Source organism: Diachasmimorpha longicaudata, chromosome 2 (genome assembly GCF_034640455.1).
Source record: "Diachasmimorpha longicaudata isolate KC_UGA_2023 chromosome 2, iyDiaLong2, whole genome shotgun sequence".
NCBI classification, from domain to species: domain Eukaryota; kingdom Metazoa; phylum Arthropoda; class Insecta; order Hymenoptera; family Braconidae; genus Diachasmimorpha; species Diachasmimorpha longicaudata.
This window is the reverse complement of record NC_087226.1, coordinates 10,172,435-10,188,726: the sequence shown is the minus strand read 5'-3', so window position 1 is coordinate 10,188,726 and position 16,292 is coordinate 10,172,435. Positions and strand designations below refer to the sequence as shown.

The following is a 16,292-nucleotide window of genomic DNA, read 5'->3' as shown; positions in this document are numbered from 1 at the left end:
GCAATCTTCTGTACCGATCGAGTGTAGTTCGTCCGCGTAGCTCTTTAGCTGCTGGCGGCATGGCAACACGTTGTATTCACACTCTAACCAAAATTTAGAAAAATTAAAAATACAAACAATGGCAAAATTCAGTTCATATCATACGTTGTGCCCCGGGATTGATCCACAGAATTTACTTGGTGTTGAAAAGGATGCTGACTCGGGATGTGCAATTGTTACTTTGGGGAGGAACATGGTGTACAGATATAAGGTTAGTTTATTTTGATAGACTCTTATTGTTGCTATTTCAATTGTTAACAAAAGCAATGAGACTTATCAGGACGTCATTGATTTACTGTTAAAGAAAACAATTGATACAGAGGAATGTCATTTTTTTCTTGATCCTTTTTGTTATATGTCTTATGCATAATAGAAAGAACCTTGCAACCCTTGATGAAGTAAAGAAATATTCTACAATGTACCAATGACTTCTTCATCTCGTATGAAAGCTTTTATCTGTTAATTTCCGATACTAAAAAGACCATGAACGTAAGACGAGATTAGTCACTTTTGACTACTTGATATTCAAGCAAGATGGCAATATTTTTGTTATAGCTCATTTATTATATTATTCGTCTTAAATTAGTGATAGTTGACACGAGTATTCTTTTTTCCTTGTATTCTACCCAATCTTACACACCCTCTAGCTCCAAGATCTCAAAGAAGCGAGCTGTTGGTCATCCCAGGAGTGGCTGACAACGCAAGTCGTCTACGATCGACAGACCAACAGTTACGTTGCCGTCTTCAACGAGAAATACCTCCGATTATGGGAGAAGACCGAGAAGCACTTGCACAAAGTGAAAAAATATAAATTCCAACTTCCATTTCGTGCCATAGTCGTTCCCTCCTCTGAGCAAGACTCGCCAGTCCTGGTTAGACGAGATGGAGCAACAGCTTCCCTATCATGGGCCCTTGAGAATCGTAAGACCTGGAGCAGCAAGATTCCCCCAAATTCACCCAGCGAAGAGCTCTCAGACTGTCGCCTCCTCTGCATCAACAATAAAACGTATCTTTGTGCCCTGAGTTCCACAAAAACACCTCCAGAGCACTCTAGTTTTTTGGTACGCGAGGTAGACAGCGAGACGTACGTTGGTAACAGTGACACTGACGTGAGGATAGAGTTAAAAAGGCCATCGGAGGAGCTGGTAGGTCACGTCATTCTCCAGGACCAGAACAACGCGTATCTCCTGACTCTCTGGTCTCACGGTCGTCTATACAGTTATCCCTTGACCGGTGCCTGTCCAGAGCCAGTTCCAGGAATTCTCGTGAGCGTCATCACCTCCATCAGTGCCAAACATCCAGTAGCAATGGCTGCCCTCAACGAATCAACAATAGCGATGTATGGAGCGGATGCCAATGAGGAAGGGGCTGTTATCATCATCTACAATATTCAGTTTAAACTCGCTCAAGCGATCCACAAACTCAAGCTCTACACCAAAGGGGCCAAACTCTGGCAGATGGATAATAAGCTTCTGTTAGCTGCCAATCAACATTTAGCTGTTGTCTCTTATCGCCTGGCCTCCCAGAGAATAGAAACGATGCTTGGGTCCTCCCTGAGATTTCAGCGCGACGATCAGACCAGTGACGATTGCGATGTCATGGAGATCAGAGAATCCACTATTGCTGATTGGCAGGAGTCAATCAAGGTACCTGACAGAGTTCCCATCGTAGGGGTACCCAAAAATATCGCCAAACAGATAACAGTTCACGTGAATGAAGGGGCCAGCGATGCCACCATTCAGAGGGAGTTGATTCCTCAGTTGATTGAGGGAAAAGACGTGAGGGCAATTGTCTGGTGTTTAAATAATTTTAAGGATCTCCCGGAGAAACTGCTCATTGATTTATTGGCGTTTGGAATTAGAACCCCGGAGGAAAGTTTTGTTCCCATGCAGAATGGCGCCTCAGAGAAACACGGAAGCATCATCACCAGGCATCAATTTTTGGACAGGATATTCAGTGTCAGCTTTTCTGATATTTGCTTGCTACCTCATCTGAAGGCTAGTCTGATGTTCGATGAGGTGCTAAGGCTGATGGAGTATTTTATAGGAAAACTGAGTCAAGAGGGAGAGGGGGAGGGTGACCTGGAGGCCAATGATAAGCAGCTTTATGAGTGGTGCAGTTTGATTATGGATTCGCATTATCAACATTATTTGCTGTCTAAAGACCCTCAGGTGCTCAGGTTGTTCGGGAAGCTGCACGACATTCTGAATGATCATGTGAGTTTATGTGGCTTATTTTCCATTTGAGCTCCTCCATTTAAATTTTGCGAATTTCATTTAGAATTTAATGTGGGGGCTGCTAACGGAATACAAATTTTAATTCCTATTTCTTACTCAGTTCCAGGTACAGAAAGAGATGGAAGAGCTGAGACCCATGCTCCAGCGAATATTGAACGGAAAACCATTAAAAATATCTTCCAAAGGATTCAACAAGTTCTATTCGATAGAGATGATTCAATTGTATTAATTTTATAATGATAAATAAATGACAAAATTGTAAATGAAGCATTGATTTCGTGTTTTATTACGCCAATCGTTGGGTCAACAAAAGTTAACATTCCGATTGAACTATTTATCTCTTTATTCATTTACTTTTTATTATGTACACAATTACATGAATTGCAGACGCGAACTGCCGAAAACGCACATGAAAATGACGTCACGATGGGTTTCGACATTTCTGATAAATAGTCAGCTCAACACTATTAACGGCGGAATGTTAGATTAGAAAATCTAACGCAGCTGATCGACATAAGGTACGGTAGATAGGTTACCAATTGACGCAAGTGCCAATTTTCCAGTGAGTTTTCCAGCAACCTGAAAGGATGGAAAATTTTTTCAAAATGCAGGCAATTACCGTTTTCCAACTATTATTGCTATTTCATTTTTCTACCTTCTTGACATCAGCTGGACTAATTTTATCGACCTCAGCTGCAAGGCCAGCTGGAGAGGTGACGCGTCCCTTGAAGAGGGTCTGCTGTGCCAAATTCTCAATCTGGCTTGTGCAATTATCAGCATCATAAAGAATGGAAGCCTTCAGTTCGGTTTTTCCACGTGCAATATCAGCGTCTGTGATGTTTGGTGATGACATCCATTTGTATGCAGCTTTAGTTAACTGGAGGACAAAATAATTGCTAGATAGAAAGACAAAGCCTTATGGCAAACAGATCCGATAGTCATTTTTCCAATAGCTAGTTTATAAATATTCTACTAATACAAAAAAATGCAAATGAAATTTTTATTTAATACCGAAAATGTTAATTAGGAAATTGTTCTTACGGATCCCACGGTATTAGCAGGTGCCTGAAGAAGGAATCCAAAGATTCCAGAGTCTGAATAACTGGCGTTAAAACTGGTGATAGCAAATGGCTCGGATCCAGCTGCTGAGGCAACAGCTCTCTGCAGCGGTGCCGTTGAAGTTCCCCACTTGACATGTGGCCCTGTGCCCGCAGCCTTCTGAAGGACCGCGAGGGCTAGGGCATCGGTTTCCTTATCGAAGCCCGAGCCCTCCACAGCGAGTGCTACACTGGCAAGCGGTGAATTACGCTCTTTGCGAATTTCACCGCCTTTGAAGTTCGATGGTACGGTATTACCAGCACCAGAACCGAGCTGAAGACGTGATGCCAGTGGAGATATCTCCGAGAGGGATACGCCAGTCGCCACTACTGCACATCGATCACCTGTGTACCATGTGTTCACGTAATGCTGCAACTAAAATGGGGTATTGTGGTAGGATTGATATTTCTTTCCGACCCTTTAAAAGTAATAAATGGCAAAATCACTTGATGAATTGCGATCTCACATTCATCGAAGTGAAAATTCACGGACAAAATATTCATTTATAAATAATTTTCATTGGCTTAACGAATTTATTTTTTCTTCTGAGACATAAGACAAAACTTACAGTCTCTGATGAAATTTTATCAAGTTGACGTTTTGGCGAGTAGAGAGAGTAACCCAGGCCCTCGCGATAAGCAGCTTTATGCAGAAGCTCAACGATGCGAACATTTTCGGGAATGGTGGAGAGTTCGTACCGTAATCGAGGTGTCGAGTCCGATATTTCCCAAGGTTTGAATACCTGACGTGTCGCTGCATCCTCCAAGAATATAAGGGCCTTTTCTCTGTGGAAATTCAATGAATGGTGTTGTCATGATTTGTGTTATTGTTGGAGGAAAAAAGACTTACAGCTTGTCAGGGGTGACCTGGAGAGTGTAGGCAATGGATTCCCGATCAACTGTTGTATACAGATTGCCCCCGAGCTGTTGAATATTCCGGGTTATCGCGAAGGTTGATGATCGCGAGGTTGTTAAACCTGCTGCGATCCTCAGCAGATGAGTTATGCCCTGGGTATCGTATGTCTCGTTGCGAGAGCCAGTTCTGGGAGAATGACAGTTTGGTAATTTTCACAACAAGTAAGAGGAATTCCTCTACAAGATTGAAATCAAAAATGGCGGAATATCCGGCAAGTGATTCATAAAACCCCATAAAAGTCCATATTACCTCACCCTTCCCTGTAGATTTTTTGATTAAATAAAATAATCAAGTCGTATTTCACTGCTTGACGGATTTTTAGACTGTCAACATTATTAAAATGTAATAGCTAGCAGCATTTGCACAAGAATAACGTACATTCCCCTTGGCGAAAAATTCTGGTTTAGACTTACTTGAAAATAATTGACACCTGGGCAAGTGGACTGTTGTTATCAAGAGCAGCAACAGTCACTTTGTTACTGAGCACTTGGGTGTCAACAGTGGCCGCCGGTGAAGACTGGGCTGCTTTGGCGAGGGCAGCATAGTTCCTTACCTGTAAGCACATGACAACACTACAAATCAATTCATCCAAAAACTTGAAAGTCCCATCCCGGGTGGGAAAAAATGCTGTCACGAGAAAGACGATATTTTTGCGCAATGAACATCATTGAACCGTCGACAATATGTCAGTTGTCAGTGAGAATCTTCCAATGAGGTGTCCATAGCTATCACAGTTGTCCCAAACGTCCACGGTTTTACATAACACTTCAGGAACAAAAAATTGCACATACCAAATGGACAACTCGAGTTTGCACTCCAAAAAATATGGACTTAATTTATTTTTCTTCGTTGGAGGTGATTGGGATCAATTACTTACTGTGGAATTACGTAAAATTGGACATCTCACTGCTGAGCAAGCCATTTTTCGTGCTTTGCCCGAGGAATATCACGAAAATGCCGTGATTATCGAGTGTGGCGCAGACGGTACCGTGTGCGCCATCTGCATGGCGAACACAACACCCAGTAAAATGGCTACCGAAATAGCTCCACTTTTCTGAGGCGGTCCAGAACAAAATTCATGAATTGGGGATTTTTTCGATTGATTCCTGAACTTTCAGTGGATTGGATTCTATAAATTCTTGAGTCGAAAATACTTGTAAAATGTGTGGTGATCCTGTTTGAGGAGGCTGGCGTTACCAGCCGCCATGATCGACGGTGGCGCCTCCCACTCATCTTAACCTCAGATAAAAACGGGTGCAGGCCTAATACAAACCTTACAATTAGCTGATTTTGCGAATACCAATCGCCCGGTGGCTAATTTCATAGGAATCAATACTTCCAGGAGCACTTTAGGACTGCTACCGAGGAGTTACCTGACTCGGTTGACGGGCAGACATCCCAGGATTTACATGTGGGGCCCTCCCTCTTCTGGGGTGAGGTACTACGATGCTCTTGGCGTCAAGTCAAACCCCCAGAAGTGAGAGCCTCTCCTTTAGTCCCTCCTCGTTGGTGGGGAGACTCCAAGTACTGCTATTCCATCCTATAATCCCCAGAGCACGATAGGGTTGAATGCTCCAGATGAACATCCGGTATGTACACATTCACGTACATGATCCCGTAGTCGATTGTAAAGAGTGACAATTCCGATAATTCATCAATCCCAACCTCCAAAAGAAATTTTCCCACTTCGTTCTTTCATTTTTTCTTCTTTTTCCTTTTTTGACATTTCCAATGCATCTGAGATTTCACAGGCACACCTACACACACGCGGTATTTGCTATTCTGTGGGATATTCCAGCGTAGAGGTGAATCAAGTTTTCGCAGAGTGAAACAGGGGAGTGGCTAGTAATTGACCTACGCAGACAGACTTCGACGTTTGATTTCTACGTCTCTGCAAAGTTGAAGATTTTATTTAGTTATTTTCTACAACTCCATCCATCAACGAGTCTTCAATGCTCCGATAATCTCCGAACAACGGAACGAAGCACGAGTTAAATATTCTGCTGAACATTGACCTTGTGATGATTACTACGATTTTGATAAGTGAAGTTATTTAAAGTGTAATATTGGAGTGGATTTGGAAGATAATGCCGGTCAAAGTAGATGTGGTACCGCCACCACCAGCCAATTCAAAACAACCGGGGGTCACTAAGTCACTGTTGTACAATGGATCGAGATTCCAGGGATCTCAAAAGTCCAAGGGGAATAGCTACGATGTAGAAGTGGTTTTGCAGGTTAGTTGCAGTTCACATCATCTTCGGGGTTGATTTATTTGCGAGTGAATTATTAATCTATTGTGATGCTCATTATGATGTTTCAAGGGATTGAGTCATATTTTAGGGTTAAAGATCTACCAGTGCCAGTCGAAATATTTAAAAAATTCATGTAAAAACCTGGTGAATTGACCAGGCAAGATTCATTTATTTTTGTTCCTGTTGGCATGTTAAATAGAGAATAATTAGATAGGAAAATTTAAGGGAATTGGATTTTCTTTCTTTGATTCACAATTTGTTTGCCATTTTGGTAGAAATAAAATAAAAATAGAATGAAACGCACTTGGCAATATTGTGACGAAGTTCTATAGAAAATATCTCAGCAGACCAAGTTGTATAGCAAAATTAAATTCGGTTTCCTTTCTTCATGAAGCTGAGTAACATTTCGGAAAAATTATTCAACAAAATCGTTAATTTTCGCTGACTTTTTCCATTTCCTCTACTCATTCGTCATCACATTTGCTTTTCTATTTCTGATGAATCTATTTAATATTTTTTTACAGCATGTGGATGAGGAAAATAGTTATCTCTGCGGTTATTTAAAAATAAAAGGCCTCACCGAGGAATTTCCCACATTAACAACGTTTTTTGATGGTGAGATTATATCGAAGAAATATCCATTTCTCACGCGTAAATGGGACGCAGATGAAGACGTTGATAAAAAACACTGGGTATGGAATTTCCCAGAATGAGTCAACGACTCATAATTACGACATTATTTCGATAATCATGAGCAAGTTGAGCATGAGCATTTTTTTGCAGAGTAAATTCGAATCATTTTGCCAGTACGCTAAGTCTTTTAATTCCGATACATTTGACTATGAAGCACTGAAAGGGACTGACTTCGTCTTCATGAGATGGAAGGAACATTTTCTAGTTCCTGATCATACTATAAAGGACATTAATGGGGCATCTTTTGCGGGATTTTATTACATATGCTTTGAAAAATCTGCCGCTTCGATCGAGGGGTATTATTACCATCGCAGTTCCGAGTGGTGAGTTTGATCTTCATCAGTTGCGATTAAAATAAAAATTTTAGTGCTTCTTAATACCCTTTTTTGTATTCAATTGTTGTGCCTTTTTTCAATTAATTGTTTAATCATAATCCATGTTGAGAAACTGAAATTATTGAAGAAAATGCATAAATCCGTTTCACTCAATCCTTAATCCAATTTGAAACCAATTCACATTTTTATCATAATTTTCAGGTATCAATCATTGTACCTCAGACACGTACCAGAACACAGTATACAAATCTACGAGTTCAGGTGAAATAAATGCCCGCGGCTCGATCCATGGCAATTACCCTCTATTGCTTTACGTCTTCTTAACTGAAACAAACAGATCTCAAAATTACAGCATACTAGAACCCAGAATTTCAATTGAAACATGACGTAAATATCATCAGCATTGATTTTTAATTTCTCCAATATAGAATATCGACAAATCGTGATAGTCTTGGGGAATTGAGTGCCTCAATATTGCGTGATAAGCTTGTTTATAGTGTACGATGATTAATTGTAAAAAAAAAGAACAACAATAATAATTTTTGAATTGTAAAATCTTAGGTGTATCATTAAATTGTAAATTAACATCATTGGGTTTATTTGTTGTACACTCAAACGCAGAACAAATTTACAATTGCGTTAGTAATTGACTTCATTGTAAAATCGGCATACTGATATTCTAAATGTGAGATCTGTTTGCTTGAAAATTTTATTCAAAGACTTGAGTGTGAATGGGTTTGGTGCGCAATGTATGTTGAAAACCTGCTAGAATATGTTGAAAATTTTGAGTGTAGTAAAGAGACAAAACGAATAATATATAATTATTGCTATTTTTTTCGTAGTTTTCCCAAATGCTGTGGCGACACTGGCATTTTTTGCAAAATATAAAGCATAAACTCCAGTACAAATATTGAATGAAAGCTTACTAGATCATTTGACGACTACAGTACTGTTTTATCATCACATCTTTCTTTGATACAATTTTTTTAACATGAAAATGCTAATTAAGAAAATCAAGGAGGGATTGGGAGGGAGATTTGCCTATTTTTCGGACAAAAATAGTCTGTTTTTTTAATCATACGATGAAATCATGAGATCTTTATCGACAGATATTATAATAACCGTTGATAATTATCATTAATTATGGATGTAAATGTACGTATTCTTATGAACAAAGCATAATGGAAGTAACGATCATACGTACTCTATGCATACCTTTGGTTTGCCACTATTAATTGGGTGAAGTTTAAATTCGGGAGGAGAGAGAACGAGATCGGAAGACGGTGATAATGTGGTATTGCGCAATGAGGAAGAATGTATTTCAAATTTTTAATTTTATAGTTCAGTTGTAAATGGATGAGACTGTTCAGGAATGACTTGCAGTCTGCCTCGAATTCCAAGATATTCATTCAAAATTACCACTCAAAAATAATTAAAACCGGTTTACTACTTCCTTTCTGATTTACGAATTCGCACAAAAACAATTTTTTCAATTTCTCCTTTCACTCAATTATCTGTGAATTCGGGACGTAATCTCTTTAGATCAATAATTGCAGGCACATTTTCTGATGCCCAATAGTGGCTGTTCAAGCTAAAAAGTAGATAATAATTTTCGATCAATGTCTCTCCTCTCTTTTAATTCATTCGTGATAAGTGCATCGTTATTTAGGTGATCTTATGTGATATTCCAAGTGATGACAATTATTTCTAGTCTGTAATCATCATTATGACGCGTGCAATGACCGAATGCCACTATGAATGATCCTTTCTAAAATTATCAGGTAGAAATTGAGGGGAAAAGAGACGTAAATTGAAAGCACGATCGATGAGATATCTTAAATTGTATACAATTGACGATAAGACAGATGAGAATTTCAATTACGTTTTAATAGTTAAAAAAAGGAGATGAGAATTTAAAAAATGATATATTTCACATTTTATTGTAACAATAAAAGTTGACCGTGCAATGACGATTGATTCAACGAAGAATGTTTATAAATTATTTCCAAAAGCATGTTCTGTGTCTTGCGGATTATTTATTGGGCTTTTTTATCATTGGCTTAATGCAGGGAGGATTATTTAGGGTATTGATGCGTGATGCTCTCGGAATTGCGTTTCCAAATTTTCGGCGATTTCCGCAGTCTTTTAGTCTTTGTCCTGGCCACCCTGCGTACTTTTGGCTTCATCGCAGCTTCTCTCCGAAAATAATTGTTATGAATCACGCTACCCTATGCAATGAAAAGCAATGAAATGATAAAAGTAAAAGCATTAGTCAATCTCCACTTTTATCCTATTTTAAAATTTTTAATTTCCGGTGTTATAGAGAGATTATTTCTATTCTTTGTTTACCAAAACACTCGAGCAAATTTGGCACAAACACTTGGCCCCTTCGGAGGGTGCAGAGGGGGTGATGGCGACGGTGCCATTGAGTGCTGCCTCAAAACCCAGAAATTTTGTGTCAAGGTCAATTTTAGCTTTTATAAGATCAGCAAAAGACTCTTGAACGGTGTTGATGGCATTTCCTGCCAATCTTTTGCTCCTTCGTCTCCTAGAATTTTCCTCTGGGTTCTTATGATCTGCGAGAGGTGAAAGGTCCAGTGGTGTCACAGGTTTTCTAGTCTTCGTAGAATCCGAGGGCTGATTTTCAACATTTTTCGGGCCCAACAGCGGATTTTCCCCTCTCAATAAACCTGTTCAAGGAAAATAAATTTCGCAGCAAGTCGCAGAATGATTTAAGGAGTCATTAATTACCAATGAAGTTATTCAAATCGGCCAGAAATTTTTTCCCACTGATTCTCAATGTTGTGAAGTCGTCATCAAGATTTTTTTCGGTGAAATATGTTCTCGCCAGTAGTGAGTGTTCCCACGGGGTATGAGCTGTAGATTGTGCTTCTAAAATTCTCCACTGTTTCCTGGACAGTGTCGCTTGCCATTCAACAGCACAATCCTCCAAATGTCCGTTCACGGAGGTCATTAATTCAACGACTTCCTTCAACGACTGTGGAACAGGATCCACGGATCGCATTGATCCCAAGGTATTTCCATCGTCATCCGGCTCACCCCGATGAATGTTCTCCATATTCCCAAGCTTTAGGGATAGTTGACGCCGGAAAAGGTCGATGATAATTTTAAGAGAAAGATTGACAAAATAAAAAAAATAAAAAACAATAGAGAAACGACTTTTCTTTGTCTCCTCAGTGTCAAATTCGTTACTTCATATTTATTAAAGTCAAATGTACTTAGCAATGTATATAATTGAATTAAATAAATATTATAGATAAATTATTATGATACAATTTTTTTGCCTTTAGTTTATTGTTACTTTTAGCCTAGGATAAGTAAAACGACGTTTGCAGAAATACACATAATTACCCTTTTTGTTTTTTTTCATCGTTGGTGATAAAAGAAGTGATAATTACTGTTTACAACGGTCAATTTTTTTCCGTCAATTACTGTCAATTTATTTGCGTTCAGAATGCACTATCGAAACGGTTAAACTGTTCAAATCAGAATATCTGCGAACTCAAGGGAGATAACGAAATTTTTGTAATGTACTTTTTGTCGAGGGGTTTTCTAGTCCTTAACTCATACCACAAAAAGTCTAATGAACATTTCGCCATGTGCCTTAGATTCCATGATATTTACTGAAAACTGACTAATCAGCGAAAACGACTTGAAATATTTGATCGTTTCATTACTAATGCTGTTAGGCGCTTATTCCACGATAAGACTGGGATTCCCAGTTTTAATTCCAATCATTACTTTATAATCATTTTCCTTACGAAATTCCAGCGGGAAAAATGCTATAAATTGAAATAACATCTGTTTTTCAGATTATCGAGTAATTTTAAGGTACCGCCATTGGAAAATTGTGATTGAAACCAGTTTTTGAAAATTTATTGGATGGGTTTTATGAGATTTCAGTTAACATACTTTATACACAGTGTACAAAAATATGCCTCGGCTTACGATTACATTTGTCACCCACCATCACTCTCGTTTTTATTTAACATGAATCGTACATTCGCTGATTCATGAAAAATTCCATAAGCTATCTTTGAAATTCTTCATTCTTCCGATAAGTAATAATCACTGCTCACTGATCATTTTTGACAGTGAATGGAATGTCACTACTTGCACTGCGACTAACAGAATCATGCGTTGAGTATTTCTATCATCTCTTTGAGTGTCCATTGTATTTTTTTTTCTTCAGTGAATTGTATTTTTTTCTTTCAGTTCTTTGATGAAGGAAAAAATAGGCCACAGAGATATGGGCCCGCTACAGACAATCGAGGGTAGTTTAATGCTTTTTGACACAAATTTTGGCCTATTTTTTCCACCTACGCACTTGCTTCTATCAAACACAGTGTCTATGAGCTCTATTTCATTTTATTTCACGTCAGTAAATATTTCAAAAATAATTATCAAGATCCGAATTTGCATCATATATCCTATATTGTCGGTGCAAAAATCTTCTCCAATATTACTATTTTTTTTTTCATTTATTCTCGTTCTTGCCTCTTTTCTCATTCAAAAGACGGAGTTGTGGTTTGCTTTTTGCGTAATGGCACGATGATTGAGAAAAAAAGGGACAATTGATCTGCTGCAGGTAATTGAGGGTACAATCGGGTTCATCTGCTATTGGAAACGAGTTAGCCCTACTTCGGTTAATGGTACTGGGTAGAAAGTGACAGGTGAAAGTGAAGTATGAAAATACTGGACGTGTCTCACCTGTTGAAGTTGTTTCAAATGAACTGTATAAAGAAAACGATTATGAACAAGGAAGAATTGTGTAATGATCGTTTAGAATGTCCAAGTAGAAAGGTCTCCGTAATAGAATTAATTCTTGGGAATATTAGTTGTGGTCATTCACTACTGACAACGGTTTGAGAAAGAAAAGAATGTCATAAATCCCATTTTATTGCAGATGATTCACCACTTGTACCTCAAATCATCATAAAACTGGGTAATGCAATAAAATCACCAGGAGGCAGTCGAGTGGGGACTCCAATGCAACGTCGATGGAGCAATTATTACTGGGGACTAAACCTAATTATATACAGGAACAAATGTAACTCGAATTATTTGGTCTATGCAGGGTGTTGGGGGTTAAAAACAAAAAACGAGGATTAGCGATAGTGAATTACCAATCCAAGGACGGTGTCTCTGACACTTGCTATGAAATTGAAAGCCTGAGAAAGTCATGAGTGTATAAAATATTCCATAACTGGTCATCTGATTACAATGATGGGCAAAACTGAACCCTTTTCCAATAAAATGTCAATTTAAATACTAAATACTCCATCATTTAATACTCAGTTCGATTGAAAATATTAAATAGTTCAGTACTTGATTATTTAAAATTTAGTAAATACTTTTTTGCCCATCATTGCCTGATTCGATTTTTTAATCTTCATTTTCTCTTATGCTACGTCGAATTATTCTCAAAAGGACTAGTTAAACAAATTCACGCATTATACCCTACACTCAATTTTTCATTTTCTTCACATTGTTTTTCTGTGCACCCACCGTGTACATAATTTCTTTTAGAGTCTGATCCATCAACAAATTACAAACTTCAACATTTAAAATATAGTAATAATTATTATTATAAATATATGTACATAAAAAATCTTCTTATAAATAAAACTTACGGTAATCATATGATGGTAGTTTTGTTGTTTATTTTTCACTGTTCGTGAAAGTTTCTTAACTAACGCTCGGACGGATGGCTCTGCGCCATCATTTTGGATAATCAATCACTAAAATAACTGATTCACGAGGAAATATTCATTTACCAAATGTTAACCGGCTAATTTTCTTCAGAACTGATCATTTTTCCACAATAAATCATGTAAGTACTCGCTGTAATTCCGCATTTTTACCGTTACGTATATTGGATATATAATATTGAGTCTTCAACTACTGTATTTCAACGGGAAACTGCTTTCAATGTAAACAATGAAATAAATTTCCAGTTGATTTTTAAAAAATATATGTCTCCTCAACTAAGCGATATTTCAACTAATTAAATTGTAACTGCTACACTTTGAATCAATGACTTGTTGATCAGTGTTAGATTATTAATTGGAGCAGCATCTATTTTTTATTCTTTAATGATTTACGGAATTGTGCGTTGAAGCAGTGATCGCAAGTTTATAACAAACGTTGAATTGAAAATTTAATTTTCAAACTCAAACTTCTTTACAATTGTTCATGGAAAAATAATGGTCTATACATTGCATGCGTCAACGGGTTTCGTTTAATCCTTCAAAGTCAAATAATTGAAATAAAATTAGTTGATATATCGGTGTTGGAAAGACGTGCTGCCAAAAAAATATTGCGATTTGAATGATTTATCCCCAACAATATCTGTCATCCTACCTGTCAACTGCGTTAACTATTAAAATGATTTCCAATGAATGAAGAAACAAGTGCTTGTTCCAAGGATGACTGCTGAACGATACAAGATTTGGTTGTTTCCTATACCCTCAGGATATTGTGCAAGAATTACGGCCAGCGCAACTGGAACGAGAGTCTGTTATGCTGCCAGGTGAATTGCCCGGTGTCGTCAGTCCATTGTGACACGCTCCGACGAATCGTAACCTGCGATGATAAGATCCAAGGCTCTTGCTCGAATTTTGTGAACGATTTCCGTTGTAACGTAGCTGCGTTGTTGTCGTCATAGCGTAAGATTTCAAGTGGGACTTTATCGACGTGGGTAAGGGTAGCTGATCAATTCCATACACTGTTGTGCGTGCCACTATTGCCCGACAGGCAAGTTCTTGGAGGCTGAGGACTAAAAAAAATGGTAGTGCATTTTCAGTAGGAAAGGGTTAAAACGGTTGAGGACGAATATCGGTTTTAAGAGAAATGGAAGTCTTTGTCAATATGTTCTTTGGCAGAAGTCGATGAAACATATTTTTTCAATGTGGCACTTTTTCCATTCTGAGGTATTTATTGGGGTCTAGGGGATGAATTGAAAGGTAATAAACCTTCGGGTGGCCGACTAAAATAGACTTTAACAGGTCGTACCAACAACAGGTATAATTATATTCAAATAGGCCATTAAAATTGGATTAGTTAATGACACTTAATGAGGGAACTACCTTTATTCGATCTCCATAAACGTTCCATCCCATTACGGTGCAGTGCCATTCTCGACAGTTCCGAAAAGCTTTCCCTTATATTGAAATCACATAATGGTGACACTTCGAAGAATGCCATACGATTTTTTGCAGCGTATGCTTCAGCATCTCTAACCCCAACTTGTCGCTTGAATGCCAGGTGCAGGCGATTGCCGACTAATACCTTTGGAACACCTGGGGCGTGCTGATTAAGAAAAAATTCATGACATTTAATTTTTTAAAGATTATAATGCTTCCATTCAAAAGCAAAAACTTTAATAAACAAGTTTGTTGTGACTGGAACGATGGGAAGTGCTTAAGAAAGAAAATTAATAACAATTAAACTCGATGCAAGACTCCGTGAATTTTCCTACATGCAATGCTCTCGCCTTTAGACCAGAAAAACGTGGATAGGAACTACTTCTCACCTCTTCAACTTCCTTGAGCCATCTATCGATTCCATCAAACGACCATTTGTTTGTAATATCGTAAACAAGAAGGATTCCCTGTGCCCCTCTGGAGTAAGACCTGATAATTGTACAGAATCTCCCCTGCCCCGACGTATCCCACAGCTGTAACTTAACTCTCTTCCCATCCAGCAGGATAGTTGTTGTTTTGTAAGCTGTAAATAAATGTCCCTCATATAACTGTCAAATCATCCTCATTATCAACACACAATAGACATGCAAGTACTGAGGGGTAGACTGGATACTTTGAAATTTGTTTTTGATGTTCCTAACGCAGCAACTGATGGGCTTTTAACAATTTAGAAGACTAATTAGTTTTCAATAAATAGATCGAAATTCAAGGCCAATACCATCATTTTTATCAGAATTTGGAACCCATTGACTTACAGGAAATACTAATAAAAGTGTCAATTTCCCCACTTCCTGCTAGAAACTCATTTCTCCATTACAAAAAAATTGTCAAATAAATCCATGAAATGATGATGCAAACGTAAAATAACATACCACTGCCGCTGCAGAAAGGTGACTCGGATGCGCCGTCCTCGAGGCCACTGAGTATCTCCTGTTTGCCAACGTCGCTATCCCCGACGAGTAAAAATTTCAAAAGATAATCGTACTGTTTCTCCTGACGAGGCTTTGTCCCAGCAGCCTCACCCCCAGCCATAATAATTCGATATTAAAAATTCTGAGCATACTGTAGGTTTGCACTCCGTATTTTTCGACTCTTTATTTTTCCAAGTGGTTCTTTATTTTTCTCTACCCTTTTTTCCCTTGCACTCACTCACGTTCTCACTCTCGCTCTCTCTCTCTGTTTTTTTCCACGAATATTTTACGTGCACTCACTGAATGCTCGCTATAACCCAAATAACGTGGATTATCTGGGTGTATTTTCACAGCCTCAAATTCACTAGCCCGAGGGAGCACTCCTGAAGTGATTTTCTAGCACAGGATTGATGGTGTCTGATGAGGACACATGTTCATCAGGGTACGTACAGCAACACCGAGGAACATGGACATGATTGGTGAATGCTGAATCCCTTGTTGTTCAGTCCTGAAAGTCTGTTGTGCACTGTTGGTTGTGTATGTGGAAAAAAAATACTGTCGAAAGACGACAGGGGGGCTGGGGAGG

General features: G+C 38.4%; 5 protein-coding genes across 6 annotated transcripts; 2 read left to right on the top strand and 3 right to left on the bottom strand.

The window, feature by feature from the left end:
- Positions 1–28: 28 nt before the first annotated feature.
- Positions 29–2,543, top strand: LOC135173054 (uncharacterized). Its single transcript, XM_064139646.1, has 3 exons — positions 29–250; positions 687–2,255; positions 2,377–2,543. Exons 1-3 carry the CDS (start codon positions 119–121, stop codon positions 2,503–2,505), a joined length of 1,830 nt encoding a protein of 609 aa, XP_063995716.1. The 5' UTR covers positions 29–118; the 3' UTR covers positions 2,506–2,543.
- A 58-nt stretch (positions 2,544–2,601) lies between these two features.
- On the bottom strand, positions 2,602–5,322 carry LOC135173062 (cytochrome b-c1 complex subunit 2, mitochondrial). Its single transcript, XM_064139657.1, has 7 exons — positions 5,167–5,322; positions 4,703–4,842; positions 4,224–4,415; positions 3,943–4,159; positions 3,318–3,749; positions 2,932–3,153; positions 2,602–2,855 (listed from the first exon to the last, which is right to left on the bottom strand). The coding sequence occupies exons 1-7, from the start codon at positions 5,209–5,211 to the stop codon at positions 2,772–2,774; spliced, it is 1,332 nt and encodes a 443-aa protein (XP_063995727.1). The 5' UTR covers positions 5,212–5,322; the 3' UTR covers positions 2,602–2,771.
- A 219-nt stretch (positions 5,323–5,541) lies between these two features.
- Positions 5,542–8,402, top strand: LOC135173088 (glucose-induced degradation protein 4 homolog). Of its 2 annotated transcripts, none has more exons than XM_064139717.1 (5): positions 5,542–5,878; positions 6,041–6,523; positions 7,066–7,233; positions 7,325–7,557; positions 7,771–8,402. In XM_064139717.1, exons 2-5 carry the CDS (start codon positions 6,377–6,379, stop codon positions 7,832–7,834), a joined length of 612 nt encoding a protein of 203 aa, XP_063995787.1. In that variant the 5' UTR covers positions 5,542–5,878; positions 6,041–6,376; the 3' UTR covers positions 7,835–8,402. The 2 variants fall into 2 exon arrangements, with proteins under 2 accessions (XP_063995787.1, XP_063995788.1); XM_064139718.1 differs by having other exon boundaries at positions 6,032–6,523.
- A 1,073-nt stretch (positions 8,403–9,475) lies between these two features.
- On the bottom strand, positions 9,476–10,649 carry LOC135173084 (uncharacterized). The gene is made up of 3 exons (XM_064139711.1): positions 10,321–10,649; positions 9,919–10,259; positions 9,476–9,797 (listed from the first exon to the last, which is right to left on the bottom strand). Exons 1-3 carry the CDS (start codon positions 10,646–10,648, stop codon positions 9,645–9,647), a joined length of 822 nt encoding a protein of 273 aa, XP_063995781.1. The 5' UTR covers position 10,649; the 3' UTR covers positions 9,476–9,644.
- Positions 10,650–10,769: 120 nt separating this feature from the next.
- Positions 10,770–16,256, bottom strand: LOC135173081 (ras-related protein Rab-40C). The gene is made up of 4 exons (XM_064139706.1): positions 15,668–16,256; positions 15,125–15,318; positions 14,679–14,901; positions 10,770–14,368 (listed from the first exon to the last, which is right to left on the bottom strand). Exons 1-4 carry the CDS (start codon positions 15,825–15,827, stop codon positions 14,061–14,063), a joined length of 885 nt encoding a protein of 294 aa, XP_063995776.1. The 5' UTR covers positions 15,828–16,256; the 3' UTR covers positions 10,770–14,060.
- Positions 16,257–16,292: the final 36 nt, after the last annotated feature.

Bases quoted from the DNA above. Each gene is read 5' to 3' on its own strand.
- LOC135173088 (XM_064139717.1), top strand. From the start codon at position 6,377: ATGCCGGTCAAAGTAGATGTGGTACCGCCACCACCAGCCAATTCAAAA. The intron at 7,234-7,324 runs GTATGGAATTTC...ATTTTTTTGCAG, and splicing joins ACGTTGATAAAAAACACTGG to AGTAAATTCGAATCATTTTG. The intron at 7,558-7,770 runs GTGAGTTTGATC...CATAATTTTCAG, and splicing joins TACCATCGCAGTTCCGAGTG to GTATCAATCATTGTACCTCA.
- LOC135173084 (XM_064139711.1), bottom strand. From the start codon at position 10,648: ATGGAGAACATTCATCGGGGTGAGCCGGATGACGATGGAAATACCTTG. The intron at 10,260-10,320 runs GTAATTAATGAC...TTCCTTGAACAG, and splicing joins CGATTTGAATAACTTCATTG to GTTTATTGAGAGGGGAAAAT. The intron at 9,798-9,918 runs GTAAACAAAGAA...TTCATTGCATAG, and splicing joins AAATTTGCTCGAGTGTTTTG to GGTAGCGTGATTCATAACAA.
- LOC135173081 (XM_064139706.1), bottom strand. From the start codon at position 15,827: ATGGCTGGGGGTGAGGCTGCTGGGACAAAGCCTCGTCAGGAGAAACAG. The intron at 14,902-15,124 runs GTGAGAAGTAGT...TTTCTTAATCAG, and splicing joins GGCTCAAGGAAGTTGAAGAG to CACGCCCCAGGTGTTCCAAA. The intron at 14,369-14,678 runs GTAGTTCCCTCA...CATTTTTTTTAG, and splicing joins TTTATGGAGATCGAATAAAG to TCCTCAGCCTCCAAGAACTT.
- LOC135173054 (XM_064139646.1), top strand. From the start codon at position 119: ATGGCAAAATTCAGTTCATATCATACGTTGTGCCCCGGGATTGATCCA. The intron at 251-686 runs GTTAGTTTATTT...CACACCCTCTAG, and splicing joins ACATGGTGTACAGATATAAG to CTCCAAGATCTCAAAGAAGC. The intron at 2,256-2,376 runs GTGAGTTTATGT...TTTCTTACTCAG, and splicing joins ACGACATTCTGAATGATCAT to TTCCAGGTACAGAAAGAGAT.
- LOC135173062 (XM_064139657.1), bottom strand. From the start codon at position 5,211: ATGGCTTGCTCAGCAGTGAGATGTCCAATTTTACGTAATTCCACA. The intron at 4,416-4,702 runs GTAAGTCTAAAC...TCATTCTCCCAG, and splicing joins CAGGTGTCAATTATTTTCAA to AACTGGCTCTCGCAACGAGA. The intron at 2,856-2,931 runs GTAGAAAAATGA...CCATCCTTTCAG, and splicing joins GTCCAGCTGATGTCAAGAAG to GTTGCTGGAAAACTCACTGG.